General features: G+C 47.5%; 1 protein-coding gene across 1 annotated transcript in view; it reads left to right on the top strand.

Annotated features, from left to right (window-relative positions):
* Positions 1–3,659: 3,659 nt before the first annotated feature.
* LOC147110427 (uncharacterized) overlaps positions 3,660–22,589 on the top strand; it is a 79,294-nt gene continuing 60,364 nt past the window's right edge. Inside the window, exons 1-4 of the mRNA XM_086002232.1 lie at positions 3,660–3,748; positions 9,864–10,039; positions 11,134–11,270; positions 17,805–17,965. Of these exons, the coding sequence (XP_085858358.1) occupies positions 3,660–3,748; positions 9,864–10,039; positions 11,134–11,270; positions 17,805–17,965 (563 nt within the window). The remainder of the gene's footprint in view (positions 3,749–9,863; positions 10,040–11,133; positions 11,271–17,804; positions 17,966–22,589) is intronic.

The raw sequence follows: 22,589 nt of genomic DNA, 5'->3' as shown, positions 1-22,589 counted from the left end.
GTGCACTAACACGGACATAATCGATAGATCCTGTTCTGCTGATTTGGAATTCCTCATGGTAAGGTGCAGACCCTTCTACCTGCCTCTGGAATTCACGGCTGTTATCACTGCGGTCTACATCCCACCACATGCTAATGCCAAACTAGCACTGAAGGACCTCTACAGGGCCATCAGCGAACAACAAACTGCGCACCCAGACGGAGCCTTTATCGTCGCGGGGGACTTCAATCACATAAACCTAAAATCTGTACTCCCAAAATTCCACCAGAATGTTTCCTGCCCCACAAGAGGGGAGAACACACTGGATCAAGTCTACATGAGCATTGTAGATGCTTATAAGGCCATTCCCTGCCCCCACCTTGGAAAGTCTGACCACCTCTCCCTGTTTCTAGCCCCGGCATACAAACCGCTCATCAAAAGAGTGAAAACATCAGTAAGATCAGTGAAAGTATGGCCAGAGGGGGCAGTCTCAGAGCTTCAGGATTGCTTCGAACGCACTGATTGGAGCATGTTTGCCCATACTGACATCGAGGAATACGCATCCACAGTGCTATTCTACATCAACAGTTGTGTCGAGGCCGTCACGACCCATAAAAATATCAGGACATATCCCAACCAGAAACCCTGGATGAACGGAGAGGTCCGCTCGCTGTTGAAAGCACGCGACGTAGCATTTAAATCTGGCGACGTGGCGGTTTACAGTGCAGCTAGGACCAACCTAAAAAAGAGTATCAGGACTGCCAAAAGAAAACAGACACTGCGGATTGAGGGTCATTTCCACAACAACTCGGACCCCCGGCGCATGTGGCAAGGCATCCAGTCTACCACCGACTAGAAGAGTAAAAACACCAGCCCCCCGGTTAGCAATGCCTCCCTTCTGGAGGAGCTTAACAACTTCTACGCTCGCTTTGACAGGGACAACAGGGAGCCGGCTACCAAAGCCTTGCCACCCCCGGAAGACCAGGTGCTCACTCTGTCGACCTCCGACGTAAGGGTGTTCTACGCGGAGTGAACACACGTAAGGCTGCTGGACCTGATAGCATCCCTGGACGGGTACTCAAGGAATGTGCTGATCAGCTGGCTGATGTCTTCACCACCATCTTCAATCTGTCACTGGCCCAGGCAGTAGTCCCTACATGCGTCAAGGCCGCCACCATTATTCCTGTGCCAAAGCAAACGGCTGTGACGTGTCTGAACGACTATCGACCTGTCGCACTCACACCCATCATAATGAAGTGTTTCGAGAGACTGGTCCTGGCTCACATCAAAGCCAGTGTTCCCGCCTCTCTTGACCAACATCAGTTTGCCTATCGCGCAAACAGATCAACGGAGGATGCAATCACAACTGCTCTTCATTCTGCACTGAAACACTTAGACGGTAAAGAGACCTACATCAGAATGCTGTTCATAGACTACAGCTCAGCATTCAACACCATCGTCCCCAACAAGCTGGCCACCAAACTCCACACTCTTGGCCTGAACACTTCCCTTTGCAACTGGACCCTGGACTTCCTAACTAACAGACCCCAGTCTGTCAAATTAGGTAACCACACCTCCCCCCGCCTTGACCCTGAACACGGGGGCCCCCACAAGGTTGTGTGCTGAGCCCCCTCCTCTACTCCCTCTTCACCCACGACTGTGTGGCTGTTCATGGTTCCAACACCATCATCAAGTTTGCGAATGATACCACGGTGGTAGGCCAGATCACCAAAAACGATGAATCAGCCTACAGGGAGGAGGTCCAGTACCTCGTGAAGTGGTGCGCCGACAACAACCTGGCCCTTAACATCAAGAAAACCAAGGAAATCGTTGTGGACTTCAGGAAGCCTAAAGGCGGAAGACACACCCCCATCCACATCCAAGGGGCTGTGGTGGAAAGGGTGGGCAGCTTTAAGTTCCTCGGAGTCCACATCACGGAAGACATCTCCTGGTCCCTCAATACCTCCTCTTTGGTGAAGAAGGCCCAGCAGCGCCTATATTTCCTAAGGAGGCTGAAGGGATGCAACCTGTCACCCCTGATCCTCTCTAACTTTTACCGCTGCACAATAGAGAGCATCCTGATGAACTGTATCACAGTGTGGTATAGCAGCTGTACCTCCTATGACCAGAAAGCCCTGCAGCGGGTAGTCAAAACTGCCCAACGCATTACCGGCACCCGGCTACCGACCATTGAGAACATCTACCAGAAACGCTGTCTACGGCGGTCACTGACCATCATCAAAGACCCTACCCACCCCAGCCACAGTTTGTTCGCCCCCCTGCCATCTGGGAGATGCTACAGATGCATTCGCACCCGCACGACCAGATTTAGGAACAGCTTCTTTCCCAGGGCTGTCATCCTACTGAACTCTGCTAATAAACTCTAAAGCCTGCACATCTGTCAATGCACTTTATTATGTTTATGTTACAAGCCAAATGTATGTTAAGTGTCTTAATCAAAATGTACACTCTCGGGAGCCACAAGCTTACATTTCGTTGTACTGCACTTGTGCACTAACAATGACAATAAAGTTGATTATTATTATTATTATCACTAACACTGATAAATCCCACATCCCTCATTGTATCACTGATATACTATGGAGCCTTTACAGTAACACTCCCTGGTACACGCCACACACCTCCACTCCTGAAAGTATTCCTTAAGTAAGACACTGCTTGGAGTTGTACCCTCAACAAAAAGTTAATGAGTAACATGATGTAACAATTCACAATAGAACACCTCAGCTCATATCAACCCTGTAATGTTTCAAATCTTCATAAGGTTCCAGAACACCACCATCCTAGAACATGTCTGTTGTTTATTCATTTTTCCTTCACTAATAATATCAAAGTATTTTTAATACAGCATAGACAATTAATACATAAGATGCTTATTATAGATTTCTGTATGGCTTATAAAAGTTTGTTTTAAACACACAGCAGTAGTACGAACCAAATATTTTCCACGGCTAATGGGATGTCTTTCATTTCTTGCAGCTGGCGTATCCAAGCACTGATGCTCCTCTTACTGTGCAAATGGATGTTTACATCTTTTGAAAGGTATTCTGTGCTGTCTTGACTTGAATTTTTTTTTAAATAAGAGTTATTAGAAGATGTTAACAATGAAATAGCCACTGGTGGAACATACTGTGGAAGGAGAGCCCTGTTGGAATTTAACAGTGGGCAGTAGTTAACAAAGTAAAATGATCTTGTGTGGCGTCTTGCCCCATTGACAATGAGGTGGGAGAAAATTCCAGCCTGATGTCTAACAGTTGCTATGCAACTATTTCCAATAACCATCTCCTATCATATAAACTCTCCTATGATATCCACAACCAACCTTTCAACCTTGCGATCCCCTGTGGTCTCTCCAATCCCTATCTCTATCACCAACAATGTTTGCTCTGCCCATTTCCTCGACACCCTCATTCCCTTACTTTCCTTCACTTATGAAGTGTGCAGCAGCAGAGCCTGGTGTCATCTTAGACATCCTTGGCTGGGATTGGGAATTTACATCTCACACTTATTAATTTATGCACTAATGCATTTATCACAGAGAGTCTGTGCTGCATAAAAATAACCGAACCGGTGAGCCATCTTTGCTGTTTTTATTGAGCTTATTGTGATACTGTATTGCCACATTTTTTAAGCAATGTAGCTTGAGGTGTATGGTAGACATGGGCTCTACAGGTATTTGTTATGGAAAGTATAATAAAATCAAGGATGCTTTACATGGGGGAAAAAAACCTGACAGTCAGCCACACAGGTAAAACTACTGGGACATTTATAAATAGGAACTATAAAAAGAGAGAAATTTCAAATGGGAATCAATATTTAAAAAACCTATTTGGAGATACCTGTCCTATGCATTGCAATGATTCAGCCCATCGTGCCTGTGTCGGCTCTGACTAAGCTATCCAGTTAGTCCCCCTCCCCCTCTCTTTCCCCATAGACCTGCACATTTTTCCTCCACCGCCCTTTCAGGCAGTGCATTCCAGATCATAACTTGCTGCGTAAAAAAAATTCCCCTCATCTCCCCTTATCTGGTTCTTTTGCCAATTATCTTAAATCTGTGTCCTCTGGTTATCGACTTACCAACCAGGGGAAACAATTTCTCCCTTTTTACTCTTATCAAAACCACTCACAATTTTGAACACCTATTAACTCTCTCCTTAACCTTCTCTGCTCTAAGGAGAACAATTCCAACTTCTCTAGTCTCTCCACATGACTGAAGCCCCTTATTCCTGGTATCATTCTGGTAAATCTGCACCCTCTCCAAGGCCTTTACATCCTTCCTAAAGTGTGATCAAAATTGGACACAATACTCTAGCTGAGGCCTAACCAGTGATTTATAAAGGTTTAGCATAACTTTTTTTGTACTCTTTGCCTCTATTTATAAAGCCAGGGATCCTATATACTTTTTAACAGCCATATCACAATGTCCTGCCACCTTCAAAGATTTGTGTACATACACCCCCAGGTCTCTCTGCCCCTTGCAACCACTTTAAAATTGTATCATTTAGTTCATATTGCCTCTCCTCATTCTTCCTGCCAAAATGCATCACTTCACACTTGTGATGAAATATATGCCTTCATCAGCCCCTGTGTTTTACCTGCTTTGTATTGTGTGTACCGCCCCCTTTTTCCTATTGTGTGTATTGGCTACGCCCGTCTTTTGTCATATAAAGGTCTCAAGAGCTGTATGAGTCATTCTATCAGACGAACCCGATGTGGAAAGACCTGCAATGTTCTTAGTGATTAAAAGCCTTCAGTTGAATCCTTTAAACTCCTTGGCCTAGAAATTGAGTTTTGGCTTAGCCAGGGCTTTAGCGCCGGAAGTTAGTGCCGGCGCTAAGTCCCCCTGCGCGCGCCAAAAATTCAGCAGGGCCGCGCCCAAACGGCTGCCGGCGCTACTGAAGGGTCTTTGCGGCGGTAAATCGGCGCTAACTGCCGTTTCGCGCCGCAATTCCGGCGCTGCGGCACCCGATGCGGTGCGGCAGGCTCGGGAAGTGCAGGCCTCCTCCTTCCCTTAAGGAGGAGCTGCCTGCACCCGATCGCGGCCCGCGAAAATCTTTAAAAAAATGAGCCCGGCACCTCGGACAAGTGCCGGGCTTGCTTCTGTTCCGGGGGGGGGGGGGGGGGGGGGAAGTCCGGGGAGGGAGCTGCGGCCGGCCGCCGCGGGGCCTTTAATGCGCCGGCGCAAAGACTCGTAAGACTCTGTTGCCAGAGTCTTAGTTGCGGCTGTCACGGGCGAGGCGGCCGCAACTGAATTTCGGCGCTGGGGCCCGTCGGCATGGCAACCGGGACGCTGCGCACACCGATGACGTCATCGGTGCCGGCGCAGCGCTACCGGTCTACCGCGGCGTAAGGGCCGCAGGCAATTTCGGCGCCAGCGCCAAATGCAGCGCTAGGCCCTCTAGCGCCGCAAAATCGGCGCTAAGGGCACTCAATTTCTAGGCCCTTGTCTTTGAGTTATTGATGGCACATCAATTTTAATCACTAAAACACCAAGATGGATCGACTTCTGAAACCAGAGCGCTTGGATCTGGACCCCCATGCCTCAGACGCAGCCACACAGTTCGGACACTGGTTCCAATGCTTCGAATTTTTCATCGCAAACTCATCCACCGCCATAGCAGCCGCAACCGCCACCGGAGACGTGAAACTGGGAATCCTGCGAAACTGGGTGAGCCATCGGGGCTCCCCTCTCATCCAAGATGCCACCAGCTACGGGGATGCTTGCACTATTCTGAAGGCCCACTACGTGCGGCCAATAAACAAGGTGTACGCCAGGCATCTTCTGACTACTCGCACGCAGCGGCATGGTGAGTCACTAGAGGACTTCATGCTAAGCCTAAAAGTACTGGGCAGAGACTGTAACTGTAAGGCCGTGTCTGCCATCATGTACACGGAGGAGCTGATCCGAGACTCCTTTATTGCGGGCCTCAGTTCAAATTACATTCGGCAGAAACTGTTTGAAAAGGAGGGACTGGACTTAAAACAGGCTATGGGCATAGCGCGATCGCTGGATATGGCCCAGAGGAACTCTGAATCCTGTTCCTCAGGTCACGCGGCCCACTCCGCCTCGTGCGCGCCGTGGGGGCCGCCATCTTGGAAGCCATCTTCACCTCCCAGGTCTCAGGCCAGCCCAGCACCATCGGAGCCCCAGCCTCCACCCAGGAGCCCCACTACTGCCGCGATGCATCGGGGCCCGAAATGCTACTTCTGTGGCCAGGACAAACACTCCAGGCATCTGTGCCCAGCGAAGGGCACCACCTGTTTTAAATGCGGGAAGAAAGGACATTTCAGCAAAGTCTGCAGAGGGAACCCCGCCTCCAACTCCACCACCGCCGCGTGCGCGCCGTGGGGGCGGCCATCTTGGACGCCATCTTGTCCACCCTCATGGAGTCCACCATCTTGCCCCGACTACATGGACCTCCAGGACCCACTGGTGGCCTCGATCACAGTGGATCAATCCAGGCCGCATCCGTTGTCTAAATCGATGATGGACATAGAGGTAAACGGGAACAAGGTTAAATGCTTGATTGACTGCGGGAGCACCGAAAGCTTTATTCATCCTAGCCTGGTAAAACGACTTTCACTAACGATAGTCCCCACACAGGGCAAAATCGCCATGGCTGATAAGACTCATACCTCAAAAATTACAGGTTTCTGTGCGGTTATGTTGTCGGTAAAAGGCACTGATTACAGAGATTTTAAACTATTGATAATGCCAGATCTCTGTGTGAGCGTGATCTTGGGTCTGGACTTCCAGTGCCACCACCAAAGTATCACGCTTACCTACGGTGGGTCCCAGCCGCCCCTCACAGTGTGCGGTCTGGCTACCCTGAAGGTCAAGCCGCCCTCTCTGTTCGCCAACCTCGCACCCAACTGTCGACCCATAGCGACCAAGAGTAGGCGGTACAGCTGGGAGGATAGACGGTTCATTGCGTCGGAAGTAGAAAGACTCAAGCGGGAGGGTATCATCGAATGCAGTACCAGCCGTGGCGCGCCCAGGTAGTAGTAGTTAAGGGTAGCGAAAAGAAGCGGATGGTGATAGATTATAGCCAGACGGTTAATCTATACACCCAGCTAGACACCTACCCTCTGCCCCGCATAGCGGATATGGTTAACCAAATTGCGCAATACCGGGTGTTTTCCACCATCGACCTAAAATCGGCATACCACCAGCTCCCCATTAGGCCGGAGGACCGTCCATACACCGCCTTCGAGGCGAACGGACGCCTCTACCACTTCCTCAGAGTCCCCTTTGGGGTAACGAATGGGGTCTCGGTCTTCCAGCGGGAGATGGACCGCATGGTCGATGAGAACCAGTTAACAGCCACCTATCCATACCTAGACAACGTCACCATCTGCGGCCACGACCAGCAAGACCACGACTCGAACCTCGCGAGATTTCTGAAAACCGCCCTCAGACTCAATCTCACCTACAACGAGGATAAGTGTGTCTTTAGCACCACGCGCCTCTGTATCCTGGGCTGCGTGGTGGAAAACGGGGAAATCGGTCCGGACCCCGACCGATTGCGCCCCCTACGGGAGCTACCCCTACCAAACACTCCCAAGGCCCTGAAAAGGTGCCTGGGGTTCTTCTCCTATTACGCCCAATGGGCCCCCAATTATTCCGACAAGGCCCGTCCCCTCCTGAAATCAACATCCTTCCCGCTCACGGCCGAGGCCCACGCCGCCTTCAACAGCATTAAACACGACATTGAGAAGGCCGCGCTGCAGGCAGTGGACGAAAACATCCCTTTCCAGGTCGAAAGCGATGCGTCCGACTTCGCTTTAGCAGCCACCCTCAACCAGGATGGGCGGCCCGTAGCCTTTTTCTCAAGAACCCTCCAAGGGCCCGAGATCAGGCACTCCTCGGTAGAGAAGGAGGCCCAGGCCATAGTGGAGGCAGTGCGGCACTGGAGGCACCAGCTAGCCGGCAAACGCTTCACCCTGCTTACTGACCAGCGGTCGGTAGCCTTCATGTTTAACAACAAACAGAGGGGGAAGATCAAGAACGACAAAATTCTCAGGTGGCGGATCGAACTCTCCACGTTTGAGTACGACATAATATATAGGCCAGGGGCCCTCAACGAATCCCCCGACGCCCTATCACGAGGGATGTGTGCCAGCATCCAGGGGGACAGGCTACAGGGCCTCCACAATGGCCTCTGCCACCCGGGGGTCACCCGGCTATTTCACTTTATAAAATCCCGTAACCTCCCCTATTCCATCGAGGAGGTCCGGTCGATGACCAGGGACTGCCGCACCTGTGCGGAATGCAAGCCCCGTTTTTTCAGGCCCGACCGAGCCCACCTGATCAAAGCTACACGGCCATTCGAGCGCCTGAGCTTAGATTTCAAGGGACCACTCCCCTCCACCGACCGCAATGTGTACTTTCTCAACATTGTGGACGAGTACTCCCGCTTCCCATTCGCCTACCCCTGCCCAGACATGACCAGTGCCACGGTCATCAAGTGCCTCGGCAACCTGTTTTGCACGTTCGGCATGCCTAACTACATCCACACTGACAGGGGGGCGTCGTTCATGAGCGATGAGCTGCGCCAATACCTGCTGTCGAAGGGGATAGCCACGAGTCGGACCACTAGTTATAACCCCCGGGGTAATGGGCAAGTGGAGAAGGAGAACGCGACAGTGTGGAAGGCGGTCACCTTAGCACTAAGGTCTAAAGGCCTCCCCACCTCCCGCTGGCAAGAGGTCCTCCCAGACGTACTCCACTCGATAAGGTCGCTACTGTGTACTGCTACTAACGCCACTCCTCACGAGAAGATGTTTGTTTTTCCCCGCAAATCAACCTCAGGAGTGTCCCTACCCTCGTGGCTCTCCACCCCAGGGACAGTCCTATTACGGAAGCATGTGAGGGGCCACAAAACGTATCCCCTCGTGGAGGCAGTACACCTACTCCACGCAAACCCACAGTACGCGTACGTCAAGCACGCCGACGGGCGTGAGGACACCGTGTCCATAAAGGACCTCGCCTCGGCAGGAAGCGACAACGACCCATCACCACCACCCCCAGAAGAACCTCCACCATCCCCAGGCTCACCACCCCCAGAAGTACCTGCAGCACCTCCAACACATGGGTATGCCCAGGAGGGCACCACGGACTCCCGGTCGGAACCCGAGGTACTGTTGCGACGTTCAGGAAGGACTATCACACCCCCGGACAGACTAAATCTGTAGAAGGGGTGAATGTGATGAAATATATGCCTTCATCAGCCCCTGTGTTTTACCTGCTTTGTATTGTGTGTACCGCCCCCTTTTTCCTATTGTGTGTATTGGCTATGCCCCGTCTTTTGTCATATAAAGGTCTCAAGAGCTGTATGAGTCATTCTATCAGATGAACCCGATGTGGAAAGACCTGCAATGTTCTTAGTGATTAAAAGCCTTCAGTTGAATCCTTTAAACTCCTTGTCTTTGAGTTATTGATGGCACATCAACACTATTCTGCATTAAATTTCATCGGCCATGTGTCTGTCCATTTCACCAGTCTGTCTATGTCCTCCTGAAGTCTGCTACTCTCCTCTTTACTGTTTACTACATTTCCAAATTTTGTTTCGTTTGCAAACTTTAATATTGTGCCCCCTATACCCAAGTCCTCATCATTAATATTTATCAAAACGAGCAGTCAGTGGTCCTAATCCCGACCCCTGGGGGACACCACCGTATACTCCCTCCAGTTTGGATAAACATCTGTTCACCACTACTGCTTTCTCTGGTATCTGCCTCCTAGAGATGAAATGGAAATGAACAATTTTATACCTGTATTACCTGTCTGATCTGCTGCAAATAGCACAATTATAGTCCTCTGCCGCAGTCACAATATTATATTAACATTTCCATATTGGCAGATATTCCATAGCAGCAGAGGTACAAATAAGGGAAGCAGAAAATCCATTACTTGATAATGAAGGTTTGCCACGATTCTCTGCCATTACTGCAGAACATGTCGTGCCTGGGATCACACTGTTGGTTCAGGAACATGAGAAGAACCTACAAGAGATGGAAAAGAACTTGGAAGCATCCGGTAAGCAGTACTTTTAGGTAATGCCAACACATTATGTGGTTATTTTTAGGCCGACACTCCAGTGCAGTGCTGAGGGAGCGCTGCGTGGTCGGAGGTGCCGTCGTTTTGGATGAGACGTTAAACCGAGGCCCCCGTCAGCTCTCTCAGGTGGACATGAAAGATCTCACGGCACTTTTCAAACAAGAGCAGGGGAGCCCTGGCCAACATTTGTCCCTCAACCAACATCACTGAAACAGATTATTTGATCTGAGTAGGGGTTAAAGGCAGTTACTCCGACTGGCAAAAGGTGGGACGTGGTGTTCCACAAGGATCGGTGCTGGGACCACTGTTGTCCACCATTTACATAAACGATTTGGACTCGGGAATCGGAAGTACAATTTCAAAATTTGCAGACGGCACCAAATTGGGGGGTATAGTTAAAACAATGGAGGACTGTGATAAAATACAGGAAGACATTAATAAACACCACTATGGACCTGTTGGGTCAAATGGCCTGTTTCTGTGCTGTAAATACTATGTAATAAGGACAACATTTAAACTTTCATTAAAGGAGATCTACATCATCTCTTTAATATGTAGTTACGTAAACAAAAACAAAACAGCTATAAATTTCAGCCTTGCCTGATGTTTCGAGTGAGATAAGTTTGCCAGCTTAGGCAAAGTATTTTGGTGGGGTGGGTGTTGCTCCCCGTACTGCTAAAGTGTGTTGGATCAACCCAGAAGCAATATTGGCTGAGGCATACGGTGTGAGTATAGGGATGGAGGTGCCAGTGCTAAGACTTTCAACTTGTATGAATTGGATTCAAGCCCGTGTACAAGTGCTGAAAGGACAATATTCTAAGACAATTTATCACACTCTTCTGTCAAAGGCATTGATGGATGTGTGGGAGCATGGAACACGACATTAGTCGTTCTCGATCTCAGCTTGAAGTCAGCAACCTATCATTGCGCAATAAAGCTATGAACACTGGGAGTTAAATGATGCTATAAATGTGGTCTTAGATCCCCTTCATAGCAGATTATTATTAAGCTTATGAAAATGTTGAAAATCGTGAGAGAAAAACTGCTAAAAAAAAATCATTATGTTACATTAGGAAACGTACAGAAAACGTGGCCATCAGTGATTGACAAATTGGAAATCCTGCAGTTCCCTATTCACTACAGCTGGGGAATCGTGGCATACATGAATAAAGTAAAAAACAGTCCAGAACTACGAAAGGCTCATCATCAGGTTTGTATGGTCTTTTCAGACAATCATAGAAATTTCAGCACATGTTGGCTGTGCCAATGCTGGCTCTTTCTGGGTGAATGAACTAAGGTGGGCCGAATGGACTTCCTCACCCGTAATTATCTTGTGGCCAGTGGGAATAATGTTTCACTATTTACCATTTCAATCCCCTTCAAAATTTTGAACACTTCTATTTGATCCCACTTAATTTTCTCTGCTCCAGTGAATACAGGCCTAGTTATTCACGTCTGACAGACTGGGCTCCATGGGGGAACCACTGGGCGTTCAGGCTCCTCCGATCTCCAAGTGCGTGAGCAGCTTGTTGACTGACTGGCAATGAGGCCTGACCATAACTATTGGGGTGGGTGTTGCTCCCCACATTGCTAAAGTCTGTTGGATCAACCCAGAAGCAATATTAGCAGAGGCATACGGTGTGAGTATAGGGATGGAGGTTGTGGTGGCCAATTTAGATGTTTAAATTGTTTAGGATTAAATGACAATAAAATGTACCAACATGGAACAAGTCTCAAACTTTAAATTAGGGAAAATGTAAAAATAAATTTAGGGTTCTTCTAAGGTTCCAGATAGACAGCAACAAAATGTCTTGTTTAGATACTGTGCAACTTATAATGTGTTTTTCAGTAATACGATGACATCAGCTTCAGATACAAGATCTTTCTGAATTTTAATCCCATATACTTGATTTTTTATTTCAACGGACACAATCACAACATTTGTCTTACACTATTGCCTGTATGTATGTGCTTATCAAGATCATGGTCTTGGGGAATCACTTTACATTTTCCTTCAGTTATATCATCGGTGACCTCGGTCGCAGTTGCTCCACCTACTGCCCGCCTGGTGTCGGCCAAAACCGAAAAACGGCCCCACCGTTTCAAATTGTTTTGGATTAAATGACAATAAAATGTACCAACATGGAACGAGTCTCAAACTTTAAATTACGGAAGATGAGATACTGTTTTCAAATGAAAGCTGTGAACTTTTATTTTATTAGTTCATGGGATGTGGGCGTCGCTGGCAAGGCCAGCATTTATTGCCCATCCCTAATTGCCCTTGAGAAGGTGGTGGTGAGCCGCCTTCTTGAACCGCTGCAGTCTGTGTGGTGAAGGTACTCCCACAGTGCTGTTAGGGAGGGAGCTCCAGGATTTTGACCCAGCGACGATGAAGGATCGGTGATATACTTCTAAGTCCGGATGGTGTGTGACATGGAGGGGAACTTGGAGGTGGTGGTGTTCCCACACGCCTGCTGCCCTTGTCCTTCTAGGTGGTAGAGGTTGCGGGTTTGTGAGGTGCTGCCGAAGAAGCCTTGGCGAGTTGCTGCAGTGCATCTTGTAGATGGTACACACTGCAGTCACTCTGCACCAGTGGTGGAGGGAGTGAATGTTTAAGGTGGTGGATGGGTTGCCAATCAAGCGGGCTGCTTTGTCTTGGATGGTGTTGAGCTTCTTGAGTGTTGTTGGAGCTGCACTAATCCAGGCAAGTGGAGAGTATTTCATCACACTCCCTACTTGTGCCTTGTAGATGGTGGAAAGGCTTTGGGGAGTCAGGAGGTGAGACACTCGCCACAGAATACCCAGCCTCTGACCTGCTCTTGTTGCCACTGTATTTATGTGGCTGGTCCAGTTAAGTTTCTGGTCAATGGTGACCCCCAGGATGTTGATGGTGAGGGATTCGGCGATGGCAATGCCGTTGAATGTCAAGGGGTTGGTGGTTAGACTCGCTTGTTGGCAATAGTCATTGCCTGGCACTTGTGTGGCACGAATGTTACCTGCCACCTATCAGCCCAAGCCTTAATGTTGTCCAGGTCTTGTTGCATGCGGGCATGGACTGCTTCATTATCTGAGGAGTTATGAATGGCACTGAACACTGTGCAGTCATCAGCGAACATCCCCATTTTTGACCTTATGATGGAGGGAAGGTCATTGATGAAGCAGCTGAAGATGGTTGGATCTAGGACACTGCCCTGAGGAACTCCTGCAGCGATGTCTTAGGGCTGTGATGATTGACTACCAACCACCACAATCATCTTCCTTTGTGCTAGGTATGACTTCAGCCAGTGGAGAGTTTTCCCCCTGATTCCAGTTTTACAAGGGCTCCTTGATGCCACACTCGGTCAAATGCTGCATTGATGTCAAGGGCAGTCACTCTCAGCTCACCTCTGGAATTCAGCTCCTTTGTCCATGTTTGGACCAAGGCTGTAATGAGGTCTGGAGCCGAGTGGTCCTGGCACTACCCAAACTGGGCATCAGTGAGCAGGTGCCGCTTGATAGCACTGTCGATGACTCCTTTCATCGCTCTGCTGATGATTGAGAGTAGATTGATGTGGCGGTAATTGGCTGGATTGGATTTGTCCTGCTTTTTGTGGACAGGAAATACCTGGGCAATTTTCCACATTGTCGGATAGATGCCAGTGTTGTAGCTGTACTGGAACAGCTTGGCTAGAGGTGCGGCTAGTTCTCAGAAACACAGAAACCCCACAGTGCAGATAGAGGCCATTTCGGCCCATCGAGCCTGCACCAACACATATCCCACCCGATCCCCGTCACCAACACATATCCCACCCTATCCCCGTGTATTTAATCCCCCTAACACTAATGGTCAATTTATCATAGCCAATCAACCTAACCCGCACATCTGGAGCACAACTCTTCAGCACGATAGCCGGGATGTTGTCAGGGCCCATAGCCTTTGCTGTATCCAGTGTGCTCAGCCATTTCTTGATATCACGTGGAGTGAATCGAATTGGCTGAAGACTGGCTTCTGTGATGGTGGGGACCTCAGGAGGAGGCCGATATGGATCATCCACTCGGCACTTTTGGCTGAAGATGGTTGCAAATGCTTCAGCCTTGTCTTTTGCACTCACATGCTGGGCTCCACCATCATTGAGGATGGGGATATTCAGGGAGCCTCCTCCTCCCGTTAGTTGTTCAATGGTGCACCATACACGGCTGGATGTGGCAGGACTGCAGAGCTTTGATCTGATCCGTTGATTGTGGGATTGCTTAGCCCTGTCTATAGCATGCTGCTTCTGCTTTTTAGCATGCATTTAGTCCTGTGTTGCAGCTTCATTTTTAGGTATACCTGGTGCTGCTCCTGGCATGCTCTTCTACACTCCTCATTGAGCCAGGGTCGGTCCCCTGGCTTGATGGTAATGGTAGTGTGAGGGATATGCCGGGCCATGAGGTTACAGATTGTGGTGAAATAACAATTCTGCTGCTGCCTCGTGGATGCCCAGTTTTGAGCTGCTAGATCTGTTCTGAATCTATCCCATTTAGCACGGTGGTAGTGCCACACAACACGATGGAGGGTGTTCTCAGTGTGAAGATGGGACTTTGTCTCCATAATGGCTGTGCGATGGTCACCAGTGCTGCCATGGACAGATGCATCTGAGACAGGTAGGTTGGTGAGGGCGAGGTCAAGTAGGTTTTTCCTTCGTGTTGGTTCTCTCACCACCTGTCGCAGGCCCAGACTGGCAGCTATGTCCTTCATTGAAGTCCCCCACCCAGAGTACATTCTGTGCCCTTGCTACCCTCAGTGCTTCCTCCAAGTGGTGTTCAACATGGAGGAGTACTGATTCATCCTGAGGGAGGGCAGCGGGTGGTACTCAGGAGTCAAATGTTGAGGACTCCCAGGGCCACTCCCATACCACTGAGCATGCCACCCCAGTGGAACAGGACATACCCAGGGATAGTGATGGAGGAGTGTGGGACATTGGCTGAAAGGTATGATTCGATGAATATGACTGTTGCTTTATTAGTCTGTGGGACAGCTCTCGTGAGGAGGACTTTGCAAGGTCAACTGGGCTGGGTGTGCCGTTGTCGTGTTCGTAGCCAGTGCCAAGTGGTCTGTCCAGTTTTGTTATTGTTACAACTGAGTGGCTTGCTAGGCCATAGAGGAGTCACATATAAGCCAAACCAGCTAAGGACGGCAGATTTTCTTCTCTAAACGAAGTGAACCAGATGGGTTTTTAACCACAATCCGATAGCTTTTTATTCCAGATTTATTTAATTAATTGAGTTTAAATTCCCCAGCTGCTGTGGTGGGATTTGAACTGCACATCATTAATCCAGGCCGCTGGAATACTAGCCCAGTAACATTACCACTATGCTACGTTGCTGATCTGTATGGCTTAGTTCCACATTGAGTAGGTAACTTAGCAACTGGACCATTTTTGAAGTCGGAGCACAGAAACGTTAATAGCATTAGCTACTCTCTTTTGAAATTATATGTAGTCTTATTGCTTCAGATGAAATAATGTATAAAGGTATTAAGATATTTTGTCTTCTTAATTCGCTGAATAATGCCAAAGGAATCTACTTTAGAATGAATTTGACCAGCCAATACTTTGCATTGCAGGTAGAACCGTTGATTGTGAGAGAATATAATCGCTATTCCCAGAGTGCTACATTGTACAATGCTTACAAGGTGAATAGAAGCAACATTTCTTTGAATCTGAGCTCGCTAGAATGTTTCAAACCAAACTGAAGTCAAGAGTCCAAGCTCCAGTGCAACCACACTTCAACCTTCTTAATGGCCCGGAATTTGTGGTCAGCGGCGGAGCGAAGGCGTTCGCCGCTGGACCCGAAGTACGCTTTGCGCAAGGATCTCGCGATCCCTGTGTCGAGAACCTCAGGTTTTCCGACATTCAATTCAAATCAACGGAGTATAGTGGGGATCCCCTAGTGCGAACTGCTGTGACGTCAACAAGCTGTCTGAGCAGCCAATCAAAATGCACAATAAGGAAGTGGGTAAGCTCTTAAAATTCTAACTTTTTAAAAATGTTAGAGGGAGCAAAACAAAAATTGGGGCTCTCACATGGGGGAAAAGGCAAGTTTTTAAAAAAAGTTTGCTGTCATCCCAACCGCAAATTTTGGCCCAATATTTCAGCAGTGTTATTACTAGCAATAGGACATTGGGAAGGCTGCAGTGCGGTCCAAATACAGGGTAGTTTTATGCTGAATTAACACTGGGTCATTCCACAATCATTAGCTGTTCCGCAATTTCTTCTGATAGTGTCGGTAAGGACATAAAGGCTTTGAAAGTTGGTGACAGCTGTTAAATAAGAAAAGAAAGCTGCCAGTGAGGTTTTAAAATCGCCCCCCCCCCTCCTTCTCTATGACACCACAACACTGTACTACAGACTCTGAGGTCGATCACTTCCTTCAAAGTTTTGATTGAAAACATGAAAGAATAAATCACCAGTGCGTTATTAGCAAAACACTGAAGCGTCTGCTTACATCTGAAAGTCTGAATGTAGCACATTGAGATAATGAGTGTTCTATGTTTTTAACCTTCCTGACAATTATTGGCAATTAACGTGGGTACGATATTCTTACAATTCTGAGACAGGGAGGCCAATTCTTTCCAAAATGAACAGATGAGCACTTAGATACATTTTCGACCTAATGTAACATCGTTAATTGCACTGCTGTTTCTTCATAGCAAAACACGAAAAACCACAGGGGAAGATTTCTCTCGGCTTCTATTTGTAATAAATGTAACCATGGCGACTAATCTCCATGTTCAGTATGTCTAGCAAAATTGTAAAAACATTCTAAAAGAGCACGTTTACAGTATTGCTGGAGAAAGTCGTCACGAGGAACCCTTCCATCAAATCTGCACAAGTCTTTGGGCTGCAGATGCCTTTTAGTTTTTTAAAAATTAAGCTTTGAGCACCCACAAAGTGACTCCTGAAGATCTGCACTGAAAGATTGCAGTATTCAAATGATGTTATCATGACATGCACAACACATGAGCTTGGGTGGGGAGACTGAGAAAGTAATATATTAAGAACACTTCCTGCTTGCATTGCATATGGTTAAAAGGATATCTATTACTCATATCCAGAGCTCCCCCTAATGGCTCAGGTGCTAAGTGTCCCCAGTGTCTGTCTGAGCCATATAGACAAGGCATGTTCGAGCCTTGTCCCCAGTCCACTTTGAGCCAGCTGAACTCAGTGGAGGAAGCAATAGATAGAGACAGTGTAACTGACCTCAGTATGCCTGGGCAAGGGAAGGGGGGGAATAAACCAGGGTTTCTACTACGGTTGAAATATATTTTTTATCATTTCTTGACTGAGCAAAGGAAGGAAAAGCTAATACAATAGCAAAATACTGCGGATGCTGGAAATCTGAAATAACAACAGAAAATGCTGGAAACACTCAGCAGGCCAGGCAACATCCGTGGAGAGAGAAACAAGAGTTAACGTTAACACTGTTTCACTCTCCACGGATGCTGCCTGGCCTGCTGAGTGTTTCCAGCATTTTCTGTTGTTATTAAGGAAAAGCTAATGTGGTCTCCAATCCTTAATTATAGGTAAACCACATGTAGGCTGACCATGGTGTACAATTGGCAGTGATGGTGGAGAACTCTGAAGCTTAAAATGTCCGGCCTTTTAGGCTGGGGTGGGGAAAAAGAAGCCTTACGTAAGGACAGTGAGAAACTTTTTTGTGGACATTGAGAAACTGCCAGCACATGCGTATTTCCCACTGTGCACTTTTTTCCCCCCTCTGGCAGGGCCTGAGTTCAGGAAACATGCAGCTTAATGGGATGCAGCTTCGTATCATTGATTCTGCTCTACGCGTGGCCAAGAACGGCGGCGTTGAACTTGAGGGAAAATCTAAAAGCCGCTTCAATGACGTTCAGCTGCAGCTCGCAAACCTCACTCAGATATTCAGGTGTGCAGAGAAGCAGTAAACCGTTCAGCCAAGGATGCTGTGGGCTGCAGGCTTCCGTCCAATCCAAGCCTCCAACTGCGAATTGTTTTTGTGTGTGACATTTTTGTAGTTTAAGATGCTGATTCACACTGGACTGTCTATGTACTTTCGGGAATAGAGGAGCCAGGAGATGTAAAGTAGTTTTATATGATTAATTTAGCATTGCGAGAATCTTTTCTTCGTGGCGATTTATTTTCTTTCATTTATTTACTGAGGAGGACACCAAGGAGATCACAGATTCCGTGGTGCTTTCTAACGCTGAAAGCAGTGTGCAGTTGCCGTGGTAACATCGTAGCAGGAGGGTTTTAAATGTTCACTATTTCTAACACATGGCATTCTAAAAAAAAATACATCTGGCTAGAAATAATGGTTAAAGGAAAATGTTTCTGCCATGAGGAGACCCCGCCCCATTGTGTCGGTCTCTTCCTCCCTCCCCGGACGAAGCGAATGGGTTTGCTTGTGCAAAGTTTCTGTTACATAGTTATGTTGGGACTACATTGTACAAGTGTACTAACACTCAAATCAAGTGTAGCAGCACTACGATGCTGGGAAAGTAGTGCACAGGCGCCGCACAGGACTTGAAAATATCACCCGCACCATGCGGCAGGCAGCCATTACAACACAAATAAAACAGTAGTTATAATTACAAACTACCGAGATCCAGAGTCATCTTTACAAAGCACTACGAGCGCTAGAAGACATAACATGGTGGCAGCGGTATAAGTGAGTAAAACTTACGCAAATAAAAACGATATCAGATTGAAGAAAGAAATTTAAAAGTAAACTCTGCAGCGTTGTAACCGCGAATCGTACGGGCAGCTACAATGGCGGCGTCCAATGCACTGACCGCGAATATGCTCCCCATCATGAACTGGGAAGCCGACGATATCGTGGAAGCTTTCCGGAAATTTAAGCAAAAATGCGAGCTTACATTTAAAAGTTTCCTGAAAGGCTCCTCCGATGAGGAAAAAGTCAGCTACATTCTACTGTGGGCGGGAGAAAAAGGCTTAGATCTCTATAACAGCTGGAGTTTATCCGAAGAGGATAAAACAAACCCTACGGAGATTTACGAAAAGTTCAGTAACCATCTCGAGCCTAAATCAAACCACCGCATACACAGGTATAAATTCCAAAGCTTAAGACAGGAACCTGGTGAAACGGCTGACAATTTCCTGACGAGATTAAAAAACGAAGCCAGCAAATGCAAGTTTACGGAACTAGAAGAAAGGCTGGTAGACCAATTAATATGGGGATCAGCACATACAGAAGTGCAAAAAGAACTAATAGGAAAAGAAAAGCTCGGAATATCAGAAGCCATAGATACAGCGAGGGCTCACGAAGCCACAAAACAACAGATGAAAACACTGAATACTCATACGGCTGACGTGCGGACAACTCCCGGACCGGATCACAGAGTAGATGCAGTGCACGAAAAGCACAGCACACAAAAACAAGTATATGACAGCGGGAAGAATACGTGTAGAAACTGCGGAAGACAACACGACTACACAGAGAGAAGAAAATGCCCAGCGTATGGAACAAGCTGCAACACGTGTGGTAAAACAAACCACTGGCAAAAGATGTGCAGAGCTAAAAGAGAGGGGCTACACACCAAAAGCAGAGGTGGGCAGCAGAATCAACAAAAGAAAAACAAAATCCATACCATGGGTGAGCAAGATGACGAAGACTGGGGGTACGACAAAGCTCTGAACATTGAAAGGTTCTCTTACACGAAACGTCCAGAGCGGAAAGCACCCCAAAGAAAGAATGGCACACTATCATCCAGATTAAAAAGAGGATCGAAGGACAGCCCACAACCGTCAATCTAAAAGTAAAGTTGGACACAGGAGCTCAGAGCAACATCCTTCCACTGAGGCTATACCAGAGGATCTTCCCCGAAAACTTGGGCGAAGATAGATACCCGAAAAGAGGATGTTTAAAAGCAAACAACATCACGCTGACAGCGTATGGGGGGAGCGAGATCAGACAACTCGGAACAACCTATATAAAAGGAACACACTAAAGCAGAAACATCAACTGCATGTTCTATGTGACCGACTCCGAGGGACCAGCGATCCTGGGATTAAACAGCTGCGAGAAGCTGGGGTTAATCTCGGTAAACCACGAACTAACAAAAACATCACTGAAAGTCGACAGCAACACCCCACTGGAAAATCGTCCACAAATCATGGACACGAAACATTTGATGGACATGTATCCAGAATGTTTTGATGACACTGTAGGATGCTTCGGGGAGTTCAAGTACCATATAACAATAGATCCAGAGGCAAAACCCGTCATCCACGCTCCAAGAAAAATACCCATCGAGCTAAAAGAAAAATTATACACCGAACTAAAAGAAATGGAAGAGAAAGAAATAATTGCAAAGGTCACTGAACCCACAGACTGGGTAAACTCAATTGTGGTACGGGAAAAGCCGAACGGGCGGCTCAGAATCTGTCTGGACCCCAAAGACTTAAACCAGGCAATAAAGCGGGACCACTACCCCACACCAACATTAGAAGAAATCACACCAGCACTGGCAGGAGCCAAAGTCTTCTCCAAACTGGATGCCAGAAATGGCTACTGGAACGTAAAACTGGACGAAGAATCAACTAACCTGACGACTTTTAATACACCATTGGGGCGTTATAAATTCCTGTGGCTACCATTCGGGTTGAAAGTCAGCCAAGTCATCTTCCAACAAAAGATTGATGAAACATACAAAGGCTGTGAAGGAGCCATTGGAATCGCTGATGACATCCAAGTTTACGGATCAAATGAAAGAGACCACGACGTGCACTTGCACGAGGCCATGGAGCGCACCAGAACGGCTGGCATCAAGCTGAATGCTGAGGAGTGCATCGTTAAAAGTACGAAATGCAAATTTTTTGGCATGATCTACACACCGGAGGGTGTCAAGCCTAATCCTGAAAAGGTCGAGGCGATAGCAGAGATGAAACCTCCAAACGACAAGAAGGAGCTGAGAAGCTACCTCGGCTTGGTCCAGTATATGAGCTCTTTCATCCCGAACATGTCAGACTACACAGTGAACCTAAGAGAATTACTAAAAGAAGACACCGAATACCAATGGTCAGAATCCCATGAGAGGAACTTCAAACACCTAAAGGAATTATTATGTAAAGAAACTAGCCTGTCTTATTACGATAGAAAAAAAACCCGCCACCCTACAGGTAGATGCCTCTACCAGGGGGCTAGGGGCAGCCCTCGTGCAGGAAGGAAAACCAATAGCTTTCACATCGAAGGCATTGACATCAGCAGAGACAAGGTACACAAACATCGAAAGAGAGCTATTGGCAGTAGTATACGGATGTGAAAAGTTCCACACCTACTTATACGGAAGAAAATTCGAGGTAGAGAGTGACCATCATCCACTCGAACAAATTTACAAGAAAAACCTAAGCAAGGCCCCAGCAAGACTGCAAAGGTCACTGTTAAGACTCCAAAGTTACGACTTCGAATTAAAATACCGGTCAGGGAAAGAAATGGCACTGGCAGATGCATTGTCTCGATTGTCATCACACGAAAAACACGAGATGAAGGGCCTGACAGTAAAAATACACCACCTCGTAAATGTTACTCCCACAAAGCTTAGCCAAATTCAAGAGGAGACTGGTAAAGAAGAGGAGTTGCTACTACTCATGCAACAGGTAATACAGGGGTGGCCGGAGAAGATCCAGCAGGTCCAAAACCAAATCCGACAGTACTGGACAATCAGAGACGACATCTCGGTGGAGGACGGTGTTCTCCTTGCTGGCTCAAGAATCATAATACCAAAAACGATGCAAACGGAACTTCTCTGCTTAATACACCAAGGCCATATGGGGATGGAGAAATGTAAACTAAGAGCCAGATCAGCTGTGCACTGGATAGGCATGTACAAAAGCATAGAACAAATTGTCTCCACATGCTGCATATGCCAGAAATACCGAAACACACAGCAGAAGGAGGAGATGATTCAAATGGAAGTACCCCCGAGACCATGGCACACGGTCGGAACAGATCTGTTCCTGTGCAACCAGGAGTGGTACATCACAGTAGCAGACTACTACTCAAAATTTCCTTTTGTCAGAAGGATAAACGACATGAGAGCCACAACAATCACAAAAATTGCGAAAAACTTATTCGCAGAACAGGGCATCCCAGAGAAGGTCATCTGCGACAATGGGACACAATTCACCTCCAGCGAATTCAGAGCACTGGCTGGAAAATACGGATTTAAAATAATTACCTCATCCCCACATTACCCAAGGGGACACGGATTTATTGAAAGACAGATCCAAACAGTCAAAAGAGCTCTCATTAAAAGCAAGGAGATGGGAGAAGACCAAGACCTCGCCCTTTTGGCAATCAGATCGACACCTTTGAGAGCAGACTCGAAATAACCAGCAGAACTACTAAACGGTAGAAAATACAAAACAACTCTACCAGTAAAGGTATATCCTCCCCAGGACCAAGAGGACGTTCGGCAGAAGCTGATGGAAACACAAGCTATGGGGAGCACACACTATAACAAGCATGCAAAACCACTACCGGAGCTGTTAAATGGGCAATCAGTGCATAT

Source organism: Somniosus microcephalus, chromosome 11 (assembly GCF_052327205.1).
Source record: "Somniosus microcephalus isolate GS21.2 chromosome 11, FLI_Smic_1.0, whole genome shotgun sequence".
In the NCBI taxonomy this organism is placed as follows: Eukaryota; Metazoa; Chordata; class Chondrichthyes; order Squaliformes; family Somniosidae; genus Somniosus; species Somniosus microcephalus.
This window is presented reverse-complemented; position numbering and strand designations above follow the sequence as displayed.